At 38.3% G+C, this 27,662-nt stretch overlaps 1 protein-coding gene across 3 annotated transcripts in view; it reads left to right on the top strand.

The window, feature by feature from the left end:
- The window catches only part of GRIA4 (glutamate ionotropic receptor AMPA type subunit 4), a gene marked incomplete at both ends in the record, with an annotated part of 215,795 nt that overhangs the window by 109,074 nt on the left and 79,059 nt on the right, over window positions 1-27,662 (top strand). For all 3 annotated transcript variants that reach the window (XM_084226960.1, XM_084226961.1, XM_084226962.1), the window contains one exon: window positions 17,143-17,327. In XM_084226960.1, coding sequence (XP_084083086.1) covers window positions 17,143-17,327 — 185 coding nt within the window. The remainder of the gene's footprint in view (window positions 1-17,142; window positions 17,328-27,662) is intronic.

Below are 27,662 nucleotides of genomic sequence, written 5' to 3'. Positions count from 1 at the left end.
GCAAGCAAAAGCACCAGATGAAATTGTCTATTGAATTGTTAGAGGTGAGGTGGGACTAAATAGCATAGAAAGGTTTAATTCCCTTTTCCTGATTCGGCGTATTTGAGTGGGCAAGAGTAACAATAATGAACGCTCCAGAGAACTGGAGGTTTAGCTCAGGGTAATATCCCCATGCTAGGTAATGAGGAACAGTCATGGGATTCATGTGATTATCACCAGTATCTTTGAACTTGATTACTTCAGTCTTTCACTAATCCTGAATTTCAGCCTTGGAGTGGCTAGACACTTAGAGTAGCTTGGCACTCTGCTTTCTAAAAAATGAGGAATAAGTTACTGAATGTGATTTTGTTGCACAAAGATAGAATGTAGGCTTGTTTCCGAGGCTGTTGGGCACTTCCACTGGCTTTTTTCCTTTTTCAGGTGAATACATTACATTTGTGGATTAAGTCTTTGTATTTCTTGAAAAGAAGCATTTATACTTAAAAAGCACCATAAAACAGATACTCAGATCCAACACAAAATCTGTGGATCTGGACTTCTGTAAATTTACTCAGGTGCCTATAAACCCTCTTAAGTGCAATGAAGTACTCTAATGAAGCATGGATTTAATCTTCAGGGAGAGTCCAACATGGAAATAGCTCACAAATCCTGAAGAGACTGATATCAGGAGCAATACCAGGAAAGAAAATCCCAGGGTGCTAATTTATCAGATGTGCCCATTTTATTGTCTGCTCTTTCAGATGCATGGTTTTCTGTTAAATTATCTCCTTCCACTTTGTTGGAAAATCAAGACATTTTGCAAACTCACAAAGAGTAAAAATTTTAAGAGTAAAATTTTAAGTGTATTTTGCAATCCTGAGTGACTGACACTACCTTCGAGGTTCATTCTTTCTTAAATCACTCTTCATAAGTTTATCCAGGTAGCTTGTACTGCAAGTTGTATTACTTTGAAATTTGGCCTGTGACATTTATGAGAACTATTTGTTTGGACATGTCTGCTGTTATTAGGGTTAGTGTATAAAAGCAGATTCCAAGGTGCCTTTTCAGAACACAGATGGAAGTTCCCAAGGATAAGGTTAGGCATTGGCACAGGCTTTCCTAATATAGGAGAGTAGGGTATTTTGCCGTGTTTTAATTATGTATCTTAAAAGCATCAAGTCAGAATACATGTGTAGCTTTTTTTAACCTGACCTGTAATAAACCTGCAGGATAGAAAACCCTTGGAGTGCCAGAGTGTAATGGAAAAGTGTGTCTTTTAGGTGAGAATGTGCAAGAAGATATGATGAGGTACCTAAAGACACGGTAGTTTTCAGATTTGAATATTACTGTGTTGCCTTTTCTGGTACCAGTTTTGAGTGGCATGAGACCACAAGTCCAGTTCCTCGTGGGTTTCAGTTGACATGCAAGCCTGGAGCATGCCTGGAGCAAGTTACTGTGCCAACAATGGAAGTTGCTTTTCAAACTGAATGGTGAAATACCAGTTTGCTGCAGTTTACCTCCCTGGTAAATATTCTGTAGCATTTTAGTTTTAGCATGGGAAGCTGGGGTTTTTTTAAGGTTGCTTTCTTAGCCAGCTATTAACTAACCTGAGTATTAAGTGGCTGAATATCTTCCAGGGTAGAAGGCTGCTTTGGCTATTGCAGTCCACTGAATATTTCATACACTTCACCTGCACAGTTCTCCTCAGCCAGGAAACAGCTAATATTGACATACTGGCATGCTCATTATAAACTGTCAAAAATTGCATGAATCCTATATAAAACAACTATGCTTATCTATGGTAGAGATGTTTGGCCCTGTTTTAAGTGTTCAGTTTCCAAATAAGGCACGTCATTTAAAAATCAGAACATGTCGCTTTATATCTTTTTGAAACAATCATAAAACATATGCAGCAGCTTTTTAAACCATGTGCCAAAATTGTGCCACATATGTTGTGACCACCCTGAAGTTGTAAAACTGTACATATATGGAGGATAAATTACAAAAAGTTGCACAGAACAGGTGAACATTGTCTAAAAAAGTGAATAATCTATTTCTTGGGGAAGAAAGTATATCAAGACAATATTTAACATAAGAATAAAACATCAGTTCCAGTCCAGACCATGATTTTTCATGTTTACTACCCAAATTCACCTATAACATTTAATATCTTTTGTGACAAGACAGTAGTTTTAGGTCCAGTCCTAGTCCTTCAAAGGAGGGTCCCCTTCCTGCCTGCCTTCCCTCCAGATGTAAAGTTTTGCCAGCATACTGGGATTTCGTTTTCATATCTGGTTCTTCGTTATCTTTAACTTCTTTTTGTCAATTGCATTTTCACCTGGCACAGAACTAGTTGTTTTACAGTTAAAACTCAGTGAATGTATTAAATGGGTTTTGGAATTAAATGCTCTCAAATTTTAATTATATCAGATTTCAAATATTGAACCAGCTTCTTCTCCCGTGAGTATTTCCAGCTAAAGTCAATACGAATATTTTATGAGTTATGCAACGGGATTTGTCCTGCCTTTTATAAGTAATCCTAACACCCACACACAGAGTATTTCTCTAGTTCTTATTCTGTGAAAATGCAAGTTAGAATATGGACTGTGTAGTGACTTATCTGTTATGCTGAAAAAGAATGATAGAAAGGAAATTGCAAAGTAAATTATTTAAATTATTTGCTCCTAAGCATATTTCAAAAGAAAGAAATATAAATAAAAATAAGAATATATATCTATCCAATACATGTCTAATTTGTATTGCATATTTTTCATCATCCTACTTTTAAATGAATTATTGCATATCCATTTAGAAGCAAGTTGTTTTATTTTCAGACTCATAAGTATGAAAAATGCCTCTGAAATATCTTGTTCACCTAATTAAAAACAAAAGTAGGAATAAACAACTTGTCCTACCTCCGAGTCTATTTGGTTTACAAAGTCATCTTTCTTGAGACCTTTTTTTGCACATGTACTTGGTCCAGCACCTGGAACAATGAGGCCTTTGAGCAGAACATCGCTTATGTAAATATAATTATTCCTATCAACATGCCTAAAATTTTATCCACATTCTCTACTACAGGCTACATTGTACAGGCCTATATTTCAGATAGTTGTCTCAGGATCAGAATAACCTTTTTAATCATAAAAATGCATTAACACTAGACTCTTTCACTGGAAAAGGACTTGTTCATTTTAACTGCCATAAAGATGAAAGCTAAATTGTGAATATTAACATTCTCAAGCAGAGAGAAAACCTTCAATAAATATCTGTTAAGTAATTATAACTCTTTTTCATGTACAAATACCTTCCTAAATGAAGACATTAAGGGTTTTTTTAAGTCTTCATTTATTGATACACAAGTCAAGGTGACATCATCAATAGAATCCTAAATGTATGCTGAAACTGGTATCTTGTATTCTTCCACAAATAGAGGATTTTCTTCATTATTTTAAGGAGAAATCTCTCCTTTGTGTCTGTCATGAACAACCCCAGAGGACACAGCATGATGCTTCAGAGTAGCTCCAGGCCATGGAAGCAGCCTGGCTCCAGACAGAGGTCCTTGGAGGGGACGTGGGGAACAACACCACGCAGGGCGACATTGCAAATGCACAAAGTCCTCCCAACTGCAGCAAGGTTGTTTGGTGTAAATGTCCTGCAGTGTGTCAATATTGAGATTTTTGTCCTCCTATCATCTCCAGTGTTAACAGCTCAGCAGGGAAGCGCCTGCTGCTGCTGCTTATATCTGTGCAAATTGTCTCTTATGAAACCGTCTCATAAGGGACGTAGGCAAATGTCCAGTTTCTGTAATGGTGATGTTTGTTTATTTGCAATTAATTAGCCTGAGATTTGGCTCAATGGTTTGGAACCTGAGTTAGCAGGTAACTTTAGCAGGAGGAATGAGGTCACCCTGTCTTTTGTACTTTGGGACATTGTACCATGTGCATCCCAGCCTGGAGTCGCGGCACAAAGCTGCCATGTGAGAGCTCCTTCAGGCTGCCACTGGGCATAATTCAATATCACAAGCAAAACACAATGTGCTTAAGGAATTCTGTGCAATTTTACAGCCGTAGCCTGGTCTCTTGGTGATACTTTAGGATCTCCAGCAAGGGAGCCGGGGGTGATGCCCACTTCCTTCCACTCTGCTTCCAGAGGAAATGCCCTCAAGGAATAATTGTGGCCCACTGCTCTTTTTGGAATAATGCTTCAGGGCTCAGGTTGAAAAGGTTGGATGTCACTGCTTTAAGCAAATTGGAAAATTCAAATCTACATTGTATCTCTTTAGGAAATTAAGACAGTTGAGGTCGTTTATAGCATTTAAGATACTATACTGTGAAATAATATCTTGTCAATCACATTGAAAAGGGCAATGGAAGCACAAGCTGAAATACACAAAGGACTATTAGTGGGCAGTAAGTTTTCCTACAGTGGTTTTTGAGCAATAAGCATAGATAGTGTTGTTCCTGGCAGCAGTGTGTAAAGAAAATTAAATAATACAGGTTTTTTAAATGAATTATCATCTGCTGTAGATTTTTAGAAACAGATTTTCATTTCCAATAAGTAGATTTTAATTTCCAAGTACAGAAGTGGGAACATCAAAAAAAAATGGTCAAAGTGGGATTTTTCTGGTTTTGTACTAGTGCAACTGAAATTCAACCTTATTTACTATTTTATTTTCAACTTAAATTAAAATCTAAAATGCCAAATACATATTCTAGGACTTAAAAAGTATCTTACATCCAGTGAGCAGTTCCTGCATTCTCAATTCTCATTTCCTCTCAGATACAGAAAGTCTCTCTGTAACGTCTTATTTTTCAGCGAAGTTTTTTCAGCCAATTTCCATATCTTCTGCAGCTTTTTCAGATATTCTTTTATAAACTAATTAGCCAGTGAAGACAAGATTGCATTAAATGTTTCCCACCTTTCTGATAAATATTCTTTGTACCAAGCTGCAGAGTAATTTTCTCTGTCTTTTTCTGCCTTGGTGACTATTTCAGCCTTGTTTTCATACTGTGGGTTTGCTGGAGAGGTTTAGACTAAACCACTCAGGATGTGCTCAGTCCTGATGATCATGACACAGTGTACTCAGGGGCATTCAGTGGCACTTGCAGAATTCCCTGCTTTCTTGACTGGGAATACAGAGCAGGTATCTTGCTGCCACTGCAGGTAACAGTTATGCAGGTACCAAATTGTGCCTATTGTTTCTATTCATGATGATGCCCTAAATGGAAATATTTAAGCAACATCCATTTTTATTAAAGAGATGTTTCCACTCTTTTGAAACCTTAGTAATTTTTTCTCCTGGCAAGTCCAAGGCAGAAATGCTCACTTCTGCTCATTAAGACTTGGGATTACACCAGAGTGTGCTTTTCTGCAAATAAACAGCTGTTCAGGGGAAGGAAAATACCCAGCTCTAAAATGAACAAAGTTCTTAAGATCATTTCCTTTCAAAATGGTCAATGCAAGTGCCATTGTATAATGAAACGTCACAGGCACTTAACTTTTATGGAGCAGTTATTGACTGGTCACTGTGTTCATTTTCAGACATTAATGCCAAGGTCAGTTAAAACTAACCAAAGTCCAGATCAACATATATTTCATACCAGAAACTTGCTCGGATTTTGTTCACAATTTTCTTCCCTGGTCTTTTTTCAGACAGGCCAGCCACAGCTTTCAATGTCTGTATTTCTTTACCTGTTAACCTTTCATTATACCTTGCCCATTTCCATCTTTCCCACTAAATGTCACTTCCTACAGCTGAAATTTAATTTGAATTGTTAAATATATTCATTCTACCAGAGCTTTGAACATGAGTTTATGATTACTTCTTGGCATATAGCTTGCCTTAGTGGGATGTAATAAATTAATCTAATCATATGGTGAGTACTTACTTCATTCTGTGTTTGTTCCTGCTAAGAACTGAAATTGTCTCTGTAATTGTATGCAAATCCCTTCACCAGAATAATCAAAGGAAACCTATGTGTAGCTGACCATCCTCCGCAAGAGAAGCATAAAAGTCACCTAACTTTCAATTCCACTTAAATGAAATGTTGTATCTTCTTATGTGAAATGTAGATACAAAATAGTAGAACTAAATTTAAAGCCTGTCAGTGGCAGATACTGTGATAATATTGCTGGTTGCTTTTATTCCTGCTCTTTACATATGCATAACACTATGTTAATAGTGTTCAATGTTCTCATTGAACCTGAGAAATAATAATATTGGGATTTTTCATTTTAAAATCCATCATGGTGGAGTGTCTTCTCCTCCAAAAAGTACGTGAGACACATGATGGAGGGTTTTATGAGTTGCCTTCAAGAAGGTGCCTGTTTCCTTCTGCTGCATGACAAAGGATACTGGATGAACTAGCTCAGAATTATCCAAATTCAAATTAGTCAAAATTTCAGTTGAGATAAATTCTGTAATTCTCTTGCTCTAAGGCATGTTTTATATATTGGCCTCAAATCATCTTGATTTGCTTCTTTGACCTCTGTCAAATATTTTAGCATTAATTTTTTAAATGTGTACACCAAAAGGAGATTCAGCCATGTAGCTTCTGCTCTGCCAATTCTTTTCAAAGGAGTACTGAAAAGAGTTGGAAGAGAGGAGGAAGTCAAAGCAATCAGCAGTCTCTGCTCATTTCCTTTCTTTGAAATTTTCGTTATTTCTTTGCATGCTGGTTTGCACAGGTTCATATAAAGCAGTTACGGATATGCATACATACAGAGGTATTTACTCATTATTATGGACATATATATGTACACTTGTAATGTCTTGAAATACTTAAAAGAACTTACTAAAATGTTTTCTCACTTTTTTTTCTTTTTTTTTTAATGTAGGATTTGGGGCTTTTTTAAGAAACTCAGATTCTGAGCCCTTTTCAGGATTTAGTTGAGAGTGATATTTGCAGTCCCTAAGATTAAGTGCCTGGCAGGTGCATTATTCAACATCATAGAATCATAGAACCATTTAGGTTGGAAAAACTTAAGATCTAGTCCAAACATTAACCCAGCACTGCTGTGCTCACCCCTAAGCCATGTACCTCACTGCCACTCTACACAGCTTTTAAATGCCTCCCAGGTTAGTGACTCAACTCCTTCCCTGGGCAGCCTGTACAAGGGCTTGACAACCCTTTCCATGAAGGAATGTTTCCTAATATCCTATCTAAACCTCTACTGGTGCAACTTGAGGCCATTTCCTCTTGTCCCTGTCACTTGTTACCTGGGAGAAGAGGCCAACTCCCACCTGGCTGCACCCTCCTCTCAGGCAGTTGCAGAGAGTGATGAGGTCCCCCTGATCCTCCTTCTCTCCAGGCTGAACACCCCCAGCTCCCTCAGCTGCCCCTCCCAGCCCTTGTGCTCCAGACCCTTGCCCAGCTCCAGACCTGCTCCAGCCCCTCAATGTTTGTCTTGCAGTGAGGGACCGAAAACTGAATTTGAAGCCAGGTAAGGGGAATGATCATTGTCATTACACTTCAATAAAAGCCACTATATGAAATCTTCAGGTGTTTCACAAGTTGCTGCTCCAACTTGTGAGCCTCATCTTAATGCTGGTCTACATAAGAAAAGCACTGAATTCATTTTAGGAGCTGGACGAAAATCATAGGTCTTTAGGATTTTCTCCAAATAGGTTTTTTGTTGGGGGAGCAGTTAACTTCTAATAAATTTGTGGTCCATTTATCAGCTTAAAAGATAGTAAGACTTATTTCAAACTCACTTCAGATCAGTGGTAACCGTGATCATAGCATTCAAATTTTAAGTCCTGTTTTCCCAGGGATTATTACATTTTTCTGATAGAGGTAAATACTTTAAAATGTAGTTTTCAGAAACATCTTAAATGAAATTTAAAATCAGAAAAAAATTGCCTGGGATCTACAAATAGAACTTATGGGAGGAGTAAGGTCCTAAATATTATTTGCTGTCTAGTTGCCAGTAAATATGGACATGGCCACAAATGCATGGAGATAGAATTAAGGTTGTGACTTCTTTCAAAAGAATCTGATAATATGAATGCCTGTTGTTTCAGTCTGAAGACTGTTCTTTTTATTTTCTCTCAGGCAGGTGTTAGAAATGACATAGGCAATAGGCAGAGACTGACAGGTATTTTATAGTAAAACACTACTTTTCTAACAAATCCCTATAGAAAAGAGACAGAAGAGCTGACATCAAGATCTTCATTTAGTACCCACAGTCAGTTCTGTCCTAGGGCACAGGTATCTTATTGAGGCAGATGCCTTAAGGGGAAAAGTAGTACATGCCAAAATAAAGACAGCAGCACAATATATTAACCAGAATACATCAAGGTACTGCTAATTTGAAGATATACCAGCTCTTGAGAGTTTTAGCTCGCAGTTCTAATATCCTTTGACATTGTTCTTTAGCATGCTACTTACACAAACCTCTTGTACATTTGTATACCATCACAGGGCAAAGTAAATCCTATCAAATTGAGACTAGAGAGGTAAATTGTTGGCAAGCTAGCAACTTCTGGAAACTAGCTCTGCCTGAGTGAAGATACTGTGCCAGAAGGATGATTTATTACTATCAGTGTTACAAACTATAGGTTTTAGAGAAAGAATTTTGGCAAAAAGTAACAAGGTAAACATTTGAACTTATTTTATTTTCTTCCAAAGTGGATTCATTTCTTCCTCTTTTCTGCCTCTTCATTAAAAATACTGATACATATTAGCCCTATTGATTGTCACAAGATGACATATCAGATAAATGTTTATTTATAGAGACTACATAGATGTTTTGACAGAGGGTAAGCGTAACACATGCTTCTCTTTTTTTCCTTCTTTCATTCCACATGTTAGCTCAATTGCTGGGGGTTTTTAGGTAATAGTTTGTAAAGTTTTAATAGCACTGTGATTACATGCAGTTTCTAATTCAGCATTTTAAGTTCTGTAGTAAGAATTTGCTAAAATTTGCTAAGAAATTGTCTCCTTAGTGCTTGTGAACTACAGAGGAGCCAATGACCTCTCACCTGAGCCAGTTGTAGCTGAAGCCTACGCATAACTGAAAATATACAAATAAAAGCAAATAATTCATAAAATGCTAACAAAGTACAAAAATTTGGTTTTGGCATTTATCAGTAAGTGCCTTTGGATGTTTTTATCTCCATGCATGCTTGTCATAAGAAAGATTATGGGCCTGCAATCTTATTTTGAAGGCATTTAGTGACATGGGAAGGGTAATGGTATCTGAAAACTGTGAAAGCCCTACCAAAACTATAAGACTGGCTTTAAAACCAGGGCTTTTCTTCAGTCACTCTCAAGTTCCCAGTTATCTCTATCACTTGGCACTTTGATGAGACACCTTTAGAGTGTTTTTCATATGAAGGCTGCAGGCTCTGAAATGCAAAGAAGGAGAAAAATCTTGCTGCTGAGTGGGTGTAGCATTAATGGGACCTGACATAGCTTGAATCTTTGATCATGAATTCCCATTGTGGTGTAAGCCAAGCCTCCTCCCATATGCTCCCTAAAAGCACATTTCTTAGGCTATGTTGTTCCACTTAAGACTTTCTTTTTAAAAAAAAAGAAGTAGTGGTTGTAATATGTTGACAGCATTTTCTTGTAGCTTTGTGTTGTCCTCAGGAAAGAAGGATTATTAAATACTGCAGATGAAGCTGCACAGGTACCAGTCTCAAAAGGATTAAGGGAGAGAATGGCAGAAAGTCTGGCCATACACTATTGCAGGATCTTGTTTTGAAGGTGTCTCTCAAACACCAAGAAAATATTCAAGGTCATAGTTGTCAAGGAGGCAAGAAACATGATCTCAAAGGTAGTTTTCTTTATCATCAAATGTTACAAAATACTTGAAACAAAAATACAAAAGAAGAGAGAGCTAAATAAAATTACAAAATTATTTTGTTTTCTAGACATTGGAAAAAAATTATGTGTCTCATTTTAAGGCAATTTTTTACATTTCCGTGAAATTTTGCTAGATCAGTGCATTGGGTTGGCATGCCATTGGGTCTACAGGGGTGGCTTCTGTGAGAAGCTGCCAGAAGTTTGCCCCATGTCTGATAGAGCCAAAGCCAGCTGGCTCCAAGATGAACCTGCCACAGGCCAAAGCTAAGCCCATCCCCAATGGTGGTAGCACCTCTAGGATATTGAGTTTAAGAAGGGGAAAAAGCTGTGCAACAGAGATGGAAGTGAGAATATGAGAGAGAAAGAGCTCTGCAGACACCAGTGTCAGTGCAGAAGAAGGAGTAGGATGCTCCAGGCCCCAGAGCTGAGGTTCCCCTGCAGCCCATGGTGCAGACCATGGTGAGGCAGCTGCATCCCTGCAGCCCTTGGAGGTCCACAGATTTTAGAATCAAGCAGATTATAGAATTAGATTATGGATGGTTTGGGTTGGAAAAGACCTTAAATGTCAGCTAGTTCAAACACCCCTGCCACAGACGGGGAACCTTCCACTAGACCAGGTTGCTCAGAGCCCTGTCTAGCCTTGCCTTGAACACTGCCAGGGATCGGGCATCCACAGCTTCTCTGGGCAAGAATGATTTATTACAGCCATATGCATAGTTGAAGAAAGGGGAGGTGCAGGGAAGGTATTAAGATTTTTTTTTTCCACATTATTTTACTCTGATTTGATTGGCAATAAATTAATTTTCCACAGGTGAGACTGTTTTGCCCACAACAGTGATTGCTGATTGATGTCTCCCTTTCTTTGTCTTGACCCACGTTTTCCCTCATCCCATTCAGTTGAGGAGCAAGAGTGATAGAAGGCTTGGTGAGCACCCAGCATCCAGCCAAGGTCAACCCATGGCAATGAGCTAAAGAAATTTTTTCTTGGTGAAATTTCTAGAAGACCTATCAAACACTGATCACATTCAAACTCAGAAAGAAGTATATGAGATTCACTATCAAATAAAGAGGTATTAAGTATTGATCCATTCTGGTTGCAGGTTATTTTTTCCAGTGTCTTTGTTAATGATTTGTATGAAGAAATAAAAAATATATTTGTTAAGCCTGTAGAGGATAAAAATTTAAGAGGACTGTGTGTGCTCTGGGATATATTTTTTAAATACATCACATTTTCACCAACATACTTCAGGAAAAACTTGGATCAATTGCAACATATCCAGAGGAAAGCAAGGAAAATTGTCAGAATTGAGACTAAAACATTTTCCACAAGGAAAAACCAAGAGAATCATGTTTCAGAAACAGAAGTGCAGATAAAAAAGAAATGTAACAACAGTCTCCAGTTACATAAAGTATTGCTTTAAGGAAGAAGGGAACAAACTGTTCTCCAGGCCTACTAGAGATAGGACAAGAACGAGTGGCTTTAAATTATGCCAGGGGAGACTTCGGTTAGACTTTAGAAAACATCTCCTAATGATAAGGATAATTAAGCAATGAATATATTACCTAGGATGTGACTGAATCCTCTTTAAAAATTTTTAAGGACAAAGAAAGATATCTGTCTAGATTTTTTTAATATACTTCATATTATTATATTATATTTAAATATACTTTTTATTCTTTGGGGGATGGAGGGTCAGAGAGGAATAGATGAAACTATTTCTTGAGTTCCCTGTGTTACTTTTCAATCTCTGTATCATTTCTGTGAATCAGACCCAAGAAGGACTCAGAACACACCCATAGTTCTAGCTTCCACTCTGTCATACAAATTGGCCAGTTTGTATGTGCTGTTTGTTGAAATTTCTGGTTCCAGCTCACACTGTAGAAAAAATCAGGGGTGCAAGTGATTTTGTTTAGGTTCTATAAATTCTATGCTGACCAAAATTTGAAACAAAATTGTATGTTAATAAAAAGGTAGTAAACACAAGGAAAAATGAAATATGCATGAGTTTGAGTGCTTGTAGTTACTGGTGGAATGTATGGTCATGCATCACTCATACTGTAAATTTCTTGTATGGTTTTCATCACTGTATTTTCTGGATTCATCTCAGCAAGATTTGGCCAGATAAAATAAATGGTAAGTATTTTTACTAAGCCTCATGTCCAAATTCCTTCAGTATTCCACGAAGAAAAAGCACCTTTGAGATAGATATCTAAGCCAAAAAAAATTGGGGTTTTTATGGGTCACATGTCTCTCCTTTGAAGGCTTGGATTATTAACTTAGACAACTCTCTATAAACAGCTAGAATTAAGCAACATTAATCTAGTCCTGAATTTTAAATATATTGGCTTATCCTTACCAAATGATTTATTGGTCATTCTTCACTTCTGCTGTGAGTTGGATTTATAAAAAACTCACCCTAATATTAATTCCTATAGTTGGAAGTAGCTTACATAAAGTAGCTCCACCAGTGTATGGGGCTTTTGGAATTTCAGTAATTTGCAGCATATGAGTCCATCTAAGCCCATCTTTGGAGAAGACCCATGTTTGTCAGAGATGTTTTCTATGCCTGGGGTCATAACAAATATATTGCGTATGCTGTTTCCAGGTTTATTAACCTCTTAACTTACTAATTCAGTATTGTTAGCCTGCTAACCATTGTAAAGTACAGTCATAATATGTTAATATTGCATCCTCTTCAGAATATGTTAATATTGCATCCTCTTCTATATTACTATAAAATTAGTAATATGTTACTGGACAAAAGTTCCAAAATAAGAATTATTATGGGGGGTGCTCCTGTTTGGAGCAAACAGCCACTTCTCTGTCTGTGTCCTGGCAAGCCCATCAGGAATGATTGCTTGTGCTTAGAGGGTTGGGGAAATGGTTTCTCAGAAGGAAAAGACTGCTGGAAGATCAAAGTTATTGAAATTTATTATATCACTGTAATTAATCACTGAACTATTTTCTGGTGAAAGCAAGCAAGCAAGAAAAAAGAAAAAGAAAAAAGAAAAAGAAAAAAAAAGGAGAAAAAAAAGGAAATGTCTGCATTCCAGCAGAAAAAATAAGTCAAGATGGTAATCCTATATCTCTGCAGTTATTCTGAACATGCTGAAGAGATACAGATATCAAATTTTACTTTTTATTTAAATTGAAATAAATGAAATCAAATCATATCCTGCTGAAATGAAATTGGTTAGGGGAAAGCCTGAAGACAAATAAAAAAGTCTGAAAGTTAACTTAAATTTTAAATTCAAAAATATTTCTCATGGTTTCAGCTACTTGGGTGGAGGAAGGTTGTGTATAGACTTCAATTACAGGAATGTTGCAGTGAGTAGGAGGAATTGAATCTGAACTACAAAATTACCCATTTTACACACTTTGGCCTCCAGAAGATATCTGACTCTGAAGAAGTACTAATATCTCTACAGCACCAGGTGCACATGTACTATTATTTTTCTGTGACTGAGCCATTTTTTGATTAAAAATTGCCACTGGGTTGTGGAATGAAGAAGGCTTAAAGAATCTGAGATTTTGTTTGTAGTATATTTAACTGTAGTATCGACCCCAGTGCATTGGTTTCTTGCAGTAGGCATCTCCAGCTTTCATTTTACAGGAAATAAATAGAGTAAAGTTTAATTTTCATGGGGGGGGGGGGGGGGGGGGTGGTTGGGGTCATGGGGTTTTTTCCCAGCATTATGACAGTGTGTTATCTTTTGGGACAAAAGAAATAAAAAGAAAGAAAATAGCGGTATGGTATGTCATCACAATTCTACCTGACCAGACAACAGAAGGGATCAAGAGATCAAGAAAACAAAATCTTTGCAGGGTTGCCTTTTTGCTGTTTTAGCTAAAGTATTTTGAGGTAGAATTGGTATTACTTGTCCTTAAGCAGTTGTTAATAGTATCTACATTTAAGCAATGACCTATAAAAATCAGTTGGCAGACTTCTCATCACAGGTCATTTGAGGAAAATTCTCCAGAATGCAGTCCCATAAAGAGGAAAAAGAAGTCCTTCTTGCATATAATGTCATTGCATTTGGGAAGGACTTAGTTGAGCTTTCAGTAAGTTCTGTTGGTAACTGAAAAAAAAAAAAAAAAAAGGCAAGCTCCATAAAGGACCAAGAACTTCTTGATACACATTTCCAGGCTTCAAAGTTATGCTTGGGCACAACCATTTGTCTTTTTTTAATAAATGAGTCGTCTGCATTTCAAGGTTGAATTAGTTGATGAGTAAGGGTAACTAAAAAAAAATTGTAAGAGAGCTTACTTTTACATTTTGGCATAGTCCTAAACATTTTGTTAAATAATAGTGTTTAGAAAAAATATGGATTGTGCAGCTCAGCTGATTCGAGCTAGCCTAGTGATTTTTTTGTTTGCTTGTATGCAACAAATAGTGTTTCACAATAAATGGGAGGGAATGTATTCCAGAAAATGAATCATTCACCTGTCTGTAGTATAACTGAGGATAACCAGCAGGTAAACAGAAAATAAATACCTTTTAGAGGACAACTATAATATTCATGTCTGCTGTCTTTACTTGTGCAAACATCTTTCTGAAGATTAGAAATTTTGCTTGAATAGAATTTCAGCATTCAGTTTCTGAGAATTATCCCAGGTTAGTTTCAGATATTTTTGCCTTATAAAATGTTTGCAGAAATCAATTTTATTTCCTTGTCAGCTGTAGCCAATTATTTTGGACAAATAGGCATTCTCTGCAGCATGTCTAATTTTTATCCAACTGAGCCTGTGAATGCTTTTATTCATTCTGTGTAAACTTCATCCTTGTCAGTCTGTTATATTAAAAATTGTTCCTGCACAGTGAATAGATGACCATGCCACTGATGACTTGCACAGGGATTCTGAACTCTTCAGATGGAGAATATTGCACCATACCCCCTTAGTGCTGTTTAGCTGTGTTGTGCCTACTTGTGAAAACCCTCATCTAAGTGCCAGCTACCAACAAGAAGCTGCAGAAGCTTCAAATACCTAAATGAAGGCAGTTGCTAATGAAATGTGGCAAGTGAAACCTTGATCCAAGATAGAAGAAAAGGCTTCCTATGTGTTTGTCTGATATTTGTCATGCTTTGTGCTGGGATAAATTACCAGTTTGATCCAAACACATCTTAGTGAAGTTGTCCAAATGAAATAAGAAAGGAAGGAGGGAATGTCAATTGCTGTTTCAAACGCCATTCATTTTGAATCAAAGAAAATGTTAATTAGTGTCAGGAAGCTGAATTAAGTAAATGTTGACTGCCTTGGTAGCACAGATCAAGTCAAAGTTACAATGTTAAGTGAAGCAGGGACCCCTGTAACATTGGAGTGGTTTTAATATGTGTCTATATATGGAAATGAATAGGAAATGAAGCAAGAAATACAATGCTTGGGAAAGAATCTCGTCATGATTTGCAGAGATAATTACAGGCAAAAAGGAGATTGAATATAGCAACAGGAAAAGCAGAATAATTATGCAGCAATTAACAGGAAAGCTGATGGTTCTTTGAAAAAAATAACAGTCATCGGGTTAAAAATATATGCTGAGTGCAGAAATGTTTTAATACTTGATACATTGAGTATTTGAATTCATTTCCTGCAATAAAATTCTGTTTCATAAAATAAATTTCTCATTTATGTTAAAAAATATGTTCTGCATTTTATGTATCTATTATAATTGTTAGTATTTTTACCTAAAATATGTCATCTGAACTGGGGGGAAAAACCTTATAAATGTTCATTTTGGAGTGCTGGTGCATAATGTCATAAAGATAAGAAATTTTATATTTTAAGTTAATATTTCAAAGACTGCAAATGTTATAGGAGCCAGTAAAAAAATAGCTACTCCTGATTTGCAAGATTAGTTTCTCATGTGTCCAAAAACATCACATTCTAATAACACTGTCGTCTAGTTTTATTTGACTGGAGGCAAACTCAGATTTCCATTGTGGTGTAGGTCTTCTGCTAATTAGTTAGTTAGCAGCCACACACTCAAAAGTGCTCTTTCTGAAGTGTAACTTACTAAGATTCTTCTTGAAATCTGTGGGAATATCTCATAGTTCGTCTACAGGGAACCTGCCATGCAGTGGCATCTTTAAGTGCATTAAAATGACACCTGAGGGTCACTGCACCCAGGCATGGGACACTCTTGTTGATGAGAGAAGGAGGCTACCACTGGGTAACCACGTCACTAAGGAAGATTTTTAAGAGGTGAAATCTTTAATTTAAAACTAGTGGGGGAAATTCTGCCAGCTAATGAGTTAAAAGCCACAATCTTGTTGTGGTTCTATACAGGAGGAGCTTCTCTGAATTGTGTCATTTTTATGAACGTGTTATTGAGAAACTTATCTGTCCTTCTGTTCTTTTTGGTTTTTTAAACATCAACTCTGGGTGTGAGGTGTACAATCTTCATTGCTTTAAACAAATTCTCTTCCTCTTCTGGATGAAAAATAGAATAATACATGCTTCCTGCTTCATGGGTTGGTTGAGCAAGTCAAGATGAGGTTTGTAAGCTGTCCTAAGTATCATAAGCTCCCCTGCTGCCTCTGTACTGCACATCCCCAGTGGAAAAAGAAAAAAAAAAGAGGAGGAAGAAGGTGAAAGGCTGGTGGTCCAGGGCAGCCTGAGACTGCCCTGCAGGTTCAGGGAGAGACCTCTGACAGGACACTGCCCTTCCCATCTGTGAACAGCCTCAAAGACAACATAGGGGGCACCAAATATTGGTACTGATAAAGAGCAATAATCCTGCCAGTAGTAACAGTTAATGCTTCTCTGGTGCCCTTCATTCAGTGACCTCTAATCTCTTTGCATACATCGATTCAAGCTGTATGGAAGCTCTGAAATAGTTCAATATAATTTCTATTTATACATCTATACTGGCATATAATTTATATGTATAATTAAATTAAACAAAGAGTTCTCACTAGGAAGCATTAGAAGCTGCTTGGATTTAGTGTTGTTATTAAAAAAAGAAACCCAAACCAAAGCATTTGAATGCTTTTGTGGTATGCAAATACTTCTGCTGAATGAGGAGGCTCAGATTTTTCTTTTGCTGTGTCCAGATACAGAAACTGTACAAAACTAATCTGAGAAGCTAAATGCTTGAGTGCAAGAGTGTGTGTATGAATCATATGAAGATTATCCATACTGCTCAGCATTCCGATCACTCCCAGTGATTAGAAATTTTGTTAATTGCATATTGTATGCTGATCATGACAAGCACCATAGGTAGGACTCAAATATTCTGTTATTCCTTCCCTGCAGGAGCATATGTTAAGAGACATAATATTGATTAAGGACAATTCCTGTTCAAAAAGTGCAATGATTGTGTTACTAGTGTATTGTATCCTTCTCTTTTAGGTTATTCAATACTTCAAGCAATTATGGAAAAAGCAGGACAAAATAGCTGGCAAGTCAGTGCCATCTGTGTGGAGAATTTTAACGATGCCAGCTACAGGCGGCTTTTAGAAGATCTGGACCGAAGGCAAGAAAAGAAATTTGTAATAGACTGTGAAATAGAGAGGCTTCAGAATCTCTTAGAACAGGTAACACCTGCTTTTAATGTTACTGTAAACACATTACTGAAACTCCAGATGAGATCGCATTTTGTTTATTTTGTCAATGGAAATGAAATTGATTCTATTTTATTATTTTTTTTTTTTTTACTTCATCAGCCTATATTTGTATGCCTGCTCTCTTTTGACTGTTCTGCTCTCTTTTCATCTACAATACTTGTCTTAGCAGCTGGCACGTCAGGGCAGGGAGCCTCTCCTTTCCCCCTCAGGACCTTGGTGGCAAAAGGTGCCAGCAGTCAGGGCAGCTGCACATTTGGTCCCCCTTCCCAGCACCTCCCTGCCTGATGCCTCCTACATCAGGGTCAGAGGGTTGCTGGAACAATCTAGTGTGGTTCAATTGCCAGTGTGTCCTTAGTCTGTACCTTCATGGGGGTAAAGCTCTGTTTTGTTTAAGAGGGGAAAAAAATCTATTTTAAATCCATTATTCTTTCTGTTTGCCAAATAGCATAGGTCATGTATTTCTAGCCATAAAAAGCTTTAAAAATATTGTTACAAATATTTAGACTGATAGTTTTATCACCTTAGCAGGGTATTTAGGAACACGACGAGCAGTCAGTAAAAGTGCTATTGAACTGGGAAGAGAGGTCAGGTTCTTCCATCAGTTATCCATGGAAACATGCTGCTGGGGAAAAAAATACTGGGTCAGACAGACTGGCTTCCACTGGGTATTATCTATACCAGCGTGCAAAGTGAATATCAAACCATGCTGCTCTGATGTGGCAAATCTATCTCTATATAGTGTTTATGTATAAGCTGTTTCTTAAATAATGGAAAAAATTAAATGATGCTTTAAAAGAAAAATTTTGTCAAATGACCAGAAAATAACTTACATTTAACTATCTGTATCTCTTATGATCCCATATATTATATTGCTGCGGTGCAAGTTCACTGTTCAGTGCCTCCTGCTGCTGCAGGAATTGCAGGGAATGAATGCCATCTGCTGGTGCTGGACTCTGCCACCACTCTGCTTCTCTTGGTTAATGCGTTAGAGAATTTTGAAGATTTTGTTGCAAAATCCTTCATGATGCATCTGCCTCTGAAGTCACTGAAAAATGAAATGTCATTTTTCATACAGAAATTCATAAAATAGTACTCATAAATGCATAAAATAGTACTCAATATCATATATACATCAATTTTGCTTTCACTGGCAGAAGGTAAAGAGAGAAACTGAGAATTAATAGTGTGACTGATATAACAAGAACTTATTATATGACTATTGCCAAGAAAAGAACAGACAATGGCATATTGCTACAGATACTCATTTGGCCATTATATCTTTCTTTATTCTGAATGCCATTACATTTTAACACATACTTTCTACAGATTGTAATGAAATCCTCCCCCAGTTCAGCCTACATTGTAGTAAAACAGAACACCCATGTGAGGGTCTTCTAAATTACATTCAGAAAAACAACTTCTCCCTCACTTCTGTGTGTGCACATGATGTTACCTGATTTCTTTTAGATGGCATGCAAATGTGATATAGAAAAAGTATGTTCTGTTACCACAAGTCTTGAAGTACACCCACCATGCTGCGTAGGTGTTCCTAGTGACTATCCACTCAGTTGCAAAGGAAAATGAAGTCACTGAGTACATGTTTGGATCTCACTGATCTCACTTGTACATTTAATTTTCATCCAGGAGCTGCTACTTATTTTCTAGATCAGCAGCTGCATAGTCAGTTCATACAGGTCTGGATTTTGCATGCCTAAAATAGGTAGCTAATGCAAGCTTGCTAAGAAATAAAAATGGAGTTTGTGGCCACAACAGGCTGGATCAGACATGGAGAGTTTGTCTCACACCTCCACAGGACAAGCCTTGAAGCTAATTGAGTTTTCTCATTAACTGCACAGAGAGAGTTGAGGGTAGGAGTTAACACCTTACATGCAGCATACTTGTATCACTTTTATGAAGTGATTTATCTGGCTACTGTCTAAGTTTGGGTGGGATAAATTTTACTTAGGAAGTGAGCTTTTTTTAAACTTGTGTTTATTCTATTTGCTCCTAAGTGTAAAATCTTTGCCCTATATCCATGCTACTGAAGTGAAAGAAACTGGCTCGTAGGCTTACAGATTTTTATGTTCTCTCAGTAGTCACCGTCTATACATATCTAACATATATATATATTTGCATGACCTAATTAAATTGGAAGCCATGTATTATGTTAATTCCCTTCTTTCCCAATGTGCCTGAAGATCTCTCCATCCTTCTAAAGTACCATCACTGTAAAAGCAGGAATGGCATTACAGCCAGGCTAGAGAAAGTATGCAGGAGAGCTGCATCTCTGCTCTCCCCTGTGAAGGTTCTGGTCTTCCTAAACTGGCTGACCTACAAATAAGCCTGGGGTGCTGGGTTGGGGTTCCAATATGACCATCAAAGACCAAATGCTGCTTTGAGCATGGGCAGTCAGAAGCAGTCTCAGAAACAAAACATTTATTTTTTAAAAAAATATTAATGAAGAAATTAGCAAAAAGAAATTAGCCAAGTGTAGAAAATTCAAAATAACAGCTATTTTCAAATATCAGCCATTGAATTTTTCCCTTTACCTGGGGGCTTTATAACCTGTAGCAGACAGGTAAGGTGGCTTCACAGCTTCACAGATGGACTAAAAGTTGGCATGTTCTTCCCTGCATACACCCAGGAATTGATTAAGCTTCAGTGAGTCTAATTAACTCAAGTTCTTTCCTGCCTAGTTCTCCTGTAATTGAGAGCCTAAGTTGTGACTATACTGTAATACTTTGCAATGTACAAGTAAATGTTCTGCAGAACATTTAGGAAAAGTAATTAAATCTCAGTAATGAGACCATAACTCAAAGTGCTTTGCCCTTAAATCTACGCTAATGAAGGGAGGGAAACTGGCTTGTGGGCTTGTGGGTTTCTTTTCAGCTGACTGCCCATGCACATACACATTCACACTTCTCATGACCGGGTATCTCAAGCAGTGAAGACTGGAGACTTTTCCACTGGCTGTGTTGTAGAAGTGAGCTAGTGTGCTCCTCCCCTGCCCATGCCTGCTGCCCACTTGCTTTCTGCTCGCTGCCCTCTTCACCTGCCCGCAGAGAAAAACAGCACCTTGCTGTTTCCTCACTTCTTGTACAACTTGATTGTCACCATTTCCTATTTCCTTTTGTCCCCTATATTTCTTAGTTCATTAGTCTTTCTCATATATTTTCTCATCTCCGTGTACATTGGTGGGTGTATGTAGAAGCTACTCCCCCACACACTCTGTATCTGGGACATGTCTTCACAGAAGAGTTCTCTCCTGGAGCCCACTGATGTGTCTGAATTCCAGACTCCCCCCATGCACAACCCAGGATGTGCATTTTTTACCATGAGATCTTCCTTTTAGGTTTTATGTAGCTGTGATGTTTTGGGCAGGGCCAAGTCTGTATTGCTTTTTATGGTGAAATACAGAGAAATACGGTTTGATTTTCAAATTTCCATTCTAGAAGGGGACGGTAGGGCTGCCATTACATTAAATCCAGAAGATGGATTCAGCCTGCACACAAGGGTTTATGTCTGAGTTGCTTGGATTGCTCCCTCTTGTCTTCATCTCAGCAAAGGTTTCAGATCTTACCTCTCAAGGATATTCTGAGGCTGTGATGGTTTTCTTAATAAAGCTATGCTCGTCTTCTTTGGTCTTGTTCACCCACAGAAGACTGACTTAGAGGTATTTGGGAATATTTTGCTTAGTTTTGGTGTTAGTGCCCATTGGCATGGCTCAGCTCAAAATCCTGTATAAAGATAACACTGAAGTAAGACATCCATTTCTGCACACATGAAAGAGTTGTTGCCTCTCTGATCAGTAAGAGAGATGGTGTCTTCAGCCTGAGTCAGCAGATCTCCACCTACACTTGATCATCTGCTGTAACTTAAGCCTACCAAGATAATTTTAGATCCTTTTCATCCTTTATTTTCAGGATGGTGAAAGAACACCTTACCTTCTTAACAGCTTAGAACAACTGTAACCAGGAAGACCTTTTTGTAACTTGGGAGTGAAACTCATCCTTTATGCTCCTCTGGCAGACCTTACTGTCGTGCATCCTGGGCTCTGAAAGGCACCATACAGACACCAGGACTATTGCCAGCAGTGTTTTGTTTACTTGCCCACTTTAAGTTATGCACATGGTTTGCCTTTGAGAAGGGGAAGCAGGCCTGCACCAATTTTATTGACCAGGGTCCTCCTGGTGTATGGCTGGGGGTGGTGTGGGTCTAGTCCTGGACTGTTGCCTCCCCGTGGCCTCTCAGGGCACCCTTGGCAGTGCTGGTGCTTGGGGCAGACCCACGGACAGTAACACAAGGGAATTCAATGTTTGACATGACCAGTGCTGCTCTCCTGCAGAAATAACCCAAGCCCAGCGTGTTTCACAGCTGAGCAGGAGCTCCAAGAGCAGTAAAATAAGATGGAAAGTAGGGAGCAGGGGGGTTGGAACTCAATAATCTTTAGGGTCCCTTCCGGTTCCAACCATTCTAGGATTCTGTGATCTTTACAAAGATCTATTCCATGTCAGCTTTCCACACAGCTTTCAGAAAGTGTGCTTCCATTTTGGAGAAAGCATATCTGCACTTAATGGTCATAGAAAAATTCTTATGCTTAACAGAATGTGTTCTAGAACCTTGTAGGTGATGTCACTATATCTGATTCCCAGCTAATTTACCTAGTCCTTTGTTTCATCTGTTCATACACAGCCATTAAAAAAAAAAAGTAACAAGTTGTTAATTCAAAACATAAACCAAGATAGCCCTTTATTTGTGCTGCATAAGTGACTAGAAACAGAGGCAAAGCCCCATTTTCCTACAGGCAGGAAATAAGAGGGTTTTTTACCACTACCTTTACAGACTTCTGGGACAAGACAGAGAAACAGAGCTAAAACAAAGACACTGAAAGAAAACAATCTCCACATTTTTATGTAACAGCTATAGCTTATATAGCAGAATGCATTTCTAGAGATTCATTTTCTGTCAAGGACCATTGTGTCCTTGTTTACTGACATCCCTTTTTCCACAGCACTTTCAGCAGGTGGTCTTTTAAAAGCACAAAAATATTCTGTTTGAATGAAAGGATGAAAGTCAGTGAAAGGGATGGAAAATTCTTTGCTTCTGTGCCTCTTCTTTACAAGCAGTGTTTCTAAAATGCTCCCATGAATTTAATACAAACAACTTTCTGCTTAAGATGAAACGAATGCTTGAAGGCCATTGTAAGATGGTTTCCAGTTCCTTCCAACTAATCCACTAACACTGGCAGCAAGCTGTACAGCATCTGAGCAGTCCAGGCCAAAGGAGTCATTTGCCACATACGGCACAGCAAGAAACACACAACTGCTCATTGAGAGTTTTCCTTCTTTTCTTAGCCCTTCTTTTCATTTTATTTTTCTTCCTGCCTTTTAAAAAGAGCGTATCTGTTTGCATTTTTTGCTCATTCAGTGAAAATCAGAAGTCAAGTCAGCCTAGGGCTGAAGGGTATATTTACTAAAATTAGAAAATTATTAATTATTACTTTAAACTTATATGTATTTACTAAATTTCTATCTGAAATGCATAATCCAGGCAAACAAAAGCAATGTGGGTTTATTTATTACTGAGAAAGCTCAAACAAAACTAATACCACACTTCTATTTAAGCTGAAGTTATGAAACCCCAAGTCAGGCTTCCCAGGCTAACAAAATCTTTTTTATTTCCCCATAATTTTATTCACATTAGTATTTATTTATTGCTTAATTTGTACAAGTCAAATCTGAAACAATACTGAAACTACATATAGCAGGTAGAAATGGTGGTGTTCAGAATTACTCAAACAAGTGATATCCCTCTGGTTTTTTGTGGGCTTTGTCTTTCTCCTAGTTCACCTCTTCTACAAGCACCATAAAATTTTTTATCCCAGAAGTGTACTGAGCAAGAAAGAAAAGGCAATTGCTATGGCTAATCAAGAAATGTGTGGCAGGTGTCAGTATCCATGTGCTGACTGGTAGCTGACAGACAGGAGGTGCTTCCTGTCCTTTTGGTGGCTAAAACAGATGGGTCTCTGTTCTCCACCCAGCAGCCAGGATTAATTAGAAGTGTACTGACTTAATGCCTTAGATGAGTCTTAAAGATATTGTCTTCCGTTCAAATATGGCTGAAATTGCCGTATGTGTTTAAAAAATGTTTTACTGGAAAACTGATAAACAGACCCAGACACAGCTGAGTGGCAGAAAAGTGATTTCCTTAGGAATGATGACAGAAAATGTATAGCTAAAACCACGCATTTAAGGAAATGCCGTGGTGCTCTCTCCTACATTGTACTTGCATTTAATTAGCTGGGATAGTTTACCTTCAGTAAATAGACAATGTAGATTTCTTCCATTATTTCTTTGTTTGATGTTTTGCAAGCAATGCTGAAGTGTAATAAAACAATGTGATCAGATTTGAAGACTATCAAAGAAAATAATTCTGAAGATTTCAGTGAAAACATATTTTATTTGTTCAACCACTGTATTTCTTTTTACTTCTTCAGAGACTAATAACCCTTATTACTGGAGAAGCAGACTGTCATTTGCTCAGCCATAGCTGATATCACAGCTATTTCTTATTGTTTGTTCAGTATCAGAAATGTGTCCCGGTATACAATGCAGTCAATTCTCCAAACAGATTTGACAATTACACTGAAAAGTGTAAGCTAAGATTAATTTAGGTCATGAAGAATAATGTCATTAACTATAAATATTTTAGGCCTTTTCTTCTGGTCTTTCAATGTCTTTTTTCTTTTTGCTGTTAATCTATACCAAAAGGACGTGTAAAATGATGTAAGGAAGCTTTCAAAAGCATGAAGTGCTGAAGTTGGAAGTTAAAAGTTTTGTTCACCAGTCCCTTTTTCTGACAGAATTCTCAATGTCATTGTGTATTAAGCATTGCAGAGCAAATAAGATACCAGAAGAAAAAAAAAATGTACTCTCAAATTGGTGGTAGTTGTTTTCAGGCAGATTTTGGAGCTGGTTTTGAAATTCAGACTGTGAAGTACTGACATAAACAGTTCTATTTCACAAATTAAGAGAATAATTGGGATTGAAAGTCTCCTCTGAAGGTCACTCCTGGTGCTCAAGGGGCAACCTTAGATCAGGTTACTCATTTGGCCTAATTTTGAATGCATCCAAGGATGGAGATCCCATATTTCTTGTTTCACTACTTGACTACCTCATTGAAAAACATGAAATTCCTCATGTCTAGCTGGAATTTCTTGTGTTGCAACCTGTGTCTCTTGCCTGTTGTCCTATCGTTGTACGCCTCAAGGGAGAGTCAGGTACCCTCTTCCCTACACCATCCCATTGGGTATTCATAAATAATCGCTAAGACCTGCCTGAGGTATTTGATCTCCAGGCTGCTCCAGTCACAGCTCCCTCAGCTTCCCCTCACATGACAGCTGCTTCAACGCCTTTTGGTTTTTCTCTGGACTGTTCCAGTATCTGTCCGTGTCCCTTTTGTGCTGGGGGCCCAGCAGTGGCTCCCCACTGCCATTGTGCTGAGGGGCAGGATCCCCTCCCTCGCCGTGAGGGCCGTGCAGCTCAAGAGGCTGTTTGGCATTCTCTGCCATGAGGGTGCATGCAGTGATCCGTGGGTTTCTGGGCTTTATACGAGCCCAAATCCGGCTAGCTCAGACTCCAGCCCACATGGACTTGCACAGAGGAAGGTAAAAGAGGAGAAGCACTCTTCTCCACGTTTATTGGCTTGAGGCAGGACACTTCGGGTGATGGCGACGTGCCTGGAGTTTTATACCCAAGGGCCGGGGGGCGGGGACAGGCACCCATGGGACAGACCACCAGGTGTGTATAACAGGGGGGTGTGTGGGGGAGAGACCATGTGATGGGGGAGGGGGAAAACCCCATCCACATGGCCTAATATACTCAGTAAAATTTCCCATCACCCAGTGCAAAACAACAACTAACTAAACTATTTAGTGCAATACAACAGGTGCATAACTGGCCCATGGGAAATTCAAAGCAGAAGCCCAGGAGCCTTCTGGCAAGGCCTCTTCCCCTGCAGTGTGTACCCAGCCTGTCCTGCTGTGCTTGGTGAGTCAGGCGGAGAGTGAAATAAGGCACAGATGTACACAGAGGAGCTCCTCTGATTCACCGTACTCTTTTTGCACACCTATAGACAGCTCTTGGGGTGGAAATACCTTATGAGTGAGTGAACTGTGTATCACCTTGCACTGAACCTTGCAAACCCATAACGTGCTCGCATCAAAAACAGGCAGAAGGGGTACGGGGTGATCAGATCAACCTCTGTGCTATATTGTGTGCCTGCACCTAAAAAAGTGCTTCGCTAAACAGATTCCTCTCCAGCATTTTGGTTCCTCATTCTCTGCTACTGAGTAGTCTGCTTCTTCTTCCTTATTACTGATAGCACTCTCAGATTTTTACCAGAAATTCAATTTAATTGTGTCGTCATAACAACCTTCATGCAAAATTCAGCAAAGCTAGCTGAAAACACAAGCTAACTGTAATTGCATTTACCTAGCACCTTTATGTTTACTTCCTTCTGAAAGAGAATACTGCTACTCCTCATTTCTGTTTTCTAGGGCTTTTCATATGCAGTAACGTGTCAGTGTTTGTTTCTATATTTATACAAACAGATATGTCCATAAACACATCCACATGATGAGGACTATATCCAGAAAAGAAGTGTTTCTCCTTTCTGCATGAATGGCAGTGGATTTCCTTTCTTCTCCCATCTGTAGCAGCTCCATCCTCTCCCACCGTCTCCATCTGACAAAGTTAAAACCTCAGCATTCTGTGTGTTCAGAGCCTTCCAGTGTCCACTGTGAACAGCATTTTCTTCTGAATTTTGCATAGTGAATCAGTTTTGCTGTCAGAGATCATCAGTCTAGCTCCTGGTGTACCAAACAGGCTGATTCCAGTCGTTTTTTTCCTGCACCCTGTTCTCCCCAGACCATAAGAATTAAACAGGATGTTTCCCAGTAGATGAGCACTTTTCTCAGCTCTGTCAGTGCTTTGCATCAAGATCAAGCCTCATTGCTCATCCAGGGCTTATTTGCCTTTAAACACAGAGGTGAAAACTGTTATGGAGCATCTGGCACAGATTTAATGCTTCAATGTACACAGCTGAACTGATACATAATAATAAAAAGAATTACCATTGCCCTGTGAGTATTAAAATTTACACATGGATGTGAAACTGCCACAAAGTACTAGTATCATTAATCTTGTAAAAACTGCAAGCCAATAAACTCTAATTAATAACAGCCAACATTTGTTATTAACAAGCATAATAGGGAAGTAGCTGCCCAGTGTCTGGAATGCTGTTCACAGCTGTCTGACTAAATCAGTTGTTCAGTGGGTTGCTTGACACTGCTGATTTCCTCAGCCTTAAAGAGCCTTGAGATATGTTGCTGAGAAATATCATGTTATGTGTTTGCACTGAAAACCAAATCTCTCTGATAGGTAAATGGAGCAGGTTGTCACAGCAAGAATTCATAGTAGTAGTAGTAGAAGAATTAGTAGCAGTAGTAGTAGCAGCAGTAGTAATAGTAGTAGTAGTAGTAGTTAGTATTACCATCAAAATGAAAGCTAATAAATGTGTGTGTTGAGAAAAGTACAGAAGCCAAGATATTCCTCTCCTTCTTCATCTGCTCTCAATTTGTCTCAGGAGAGCTATACTTGAAAAAGTAATGTTTGACTGCTGAATTTCTCTAAATTGATTGAGTTGTCAATTTGGCTGGTTTTAAAACCATTTTTTTTCTCATCTTAGTTTCCAGTGTGTCTACTAACTGAAGATAGCACTTGGCACTTTTGCAAATCATATTTACATTACTAGCATACTTAATTTAAGTTAATAATAAATTAAAACATGATACTTTTAAATTGCAACGTAATATAGGAAGGCAAAAATTCATTAGACACATGAGTTATACAGAGTGCTAGCTCCAACATTCCTGCTTCCCTGTTTTTCATGAGCACAGAGATGTGTTGGCACAAAGAATCACTACCACAACACAGATCAGTATTATCAAGAGACAACATGGCTTTTACATATAGTTTAGTGGCATAATGTAGATTTCTTTATCTCTTGTTTCAGAAACAGCGTGGACTGTCTGTAGTTTTCCCCTACATCTATTAGATTTGTGGGAATAAAATGCAGGTTTAGTTGTGCTCTCACAGACCACAGGAGCAAATCATTAGCCAAAGAATTTGGCATGTGCACAGCACACAGTAGTGTGGGCTGGTAGCAGCATCGTTGGACTTCATAGCACTTCAGGGATGTAGTAGCAGCTCTGCGTATCGCAGTCCCAGAGGGAAGGGAAGATTC

This window comes from Fringilla coelebs (genome assembly GCF_963513975.1).
Source record: "Fringilla coelebs genome assembly, chromosome: 2".
NCBI classification, from domain to species: domain Eukaryota; kingdom Metazoa; phylum Chordata; class Aves; order Passeriformes; family Fringillidae; genus Fringilla; species Fringilla coelebs.
Note: the sequence above shows the minus strand (reverse complement) of the source record. Positions and strands in the feature narration are given on the sequence as shown.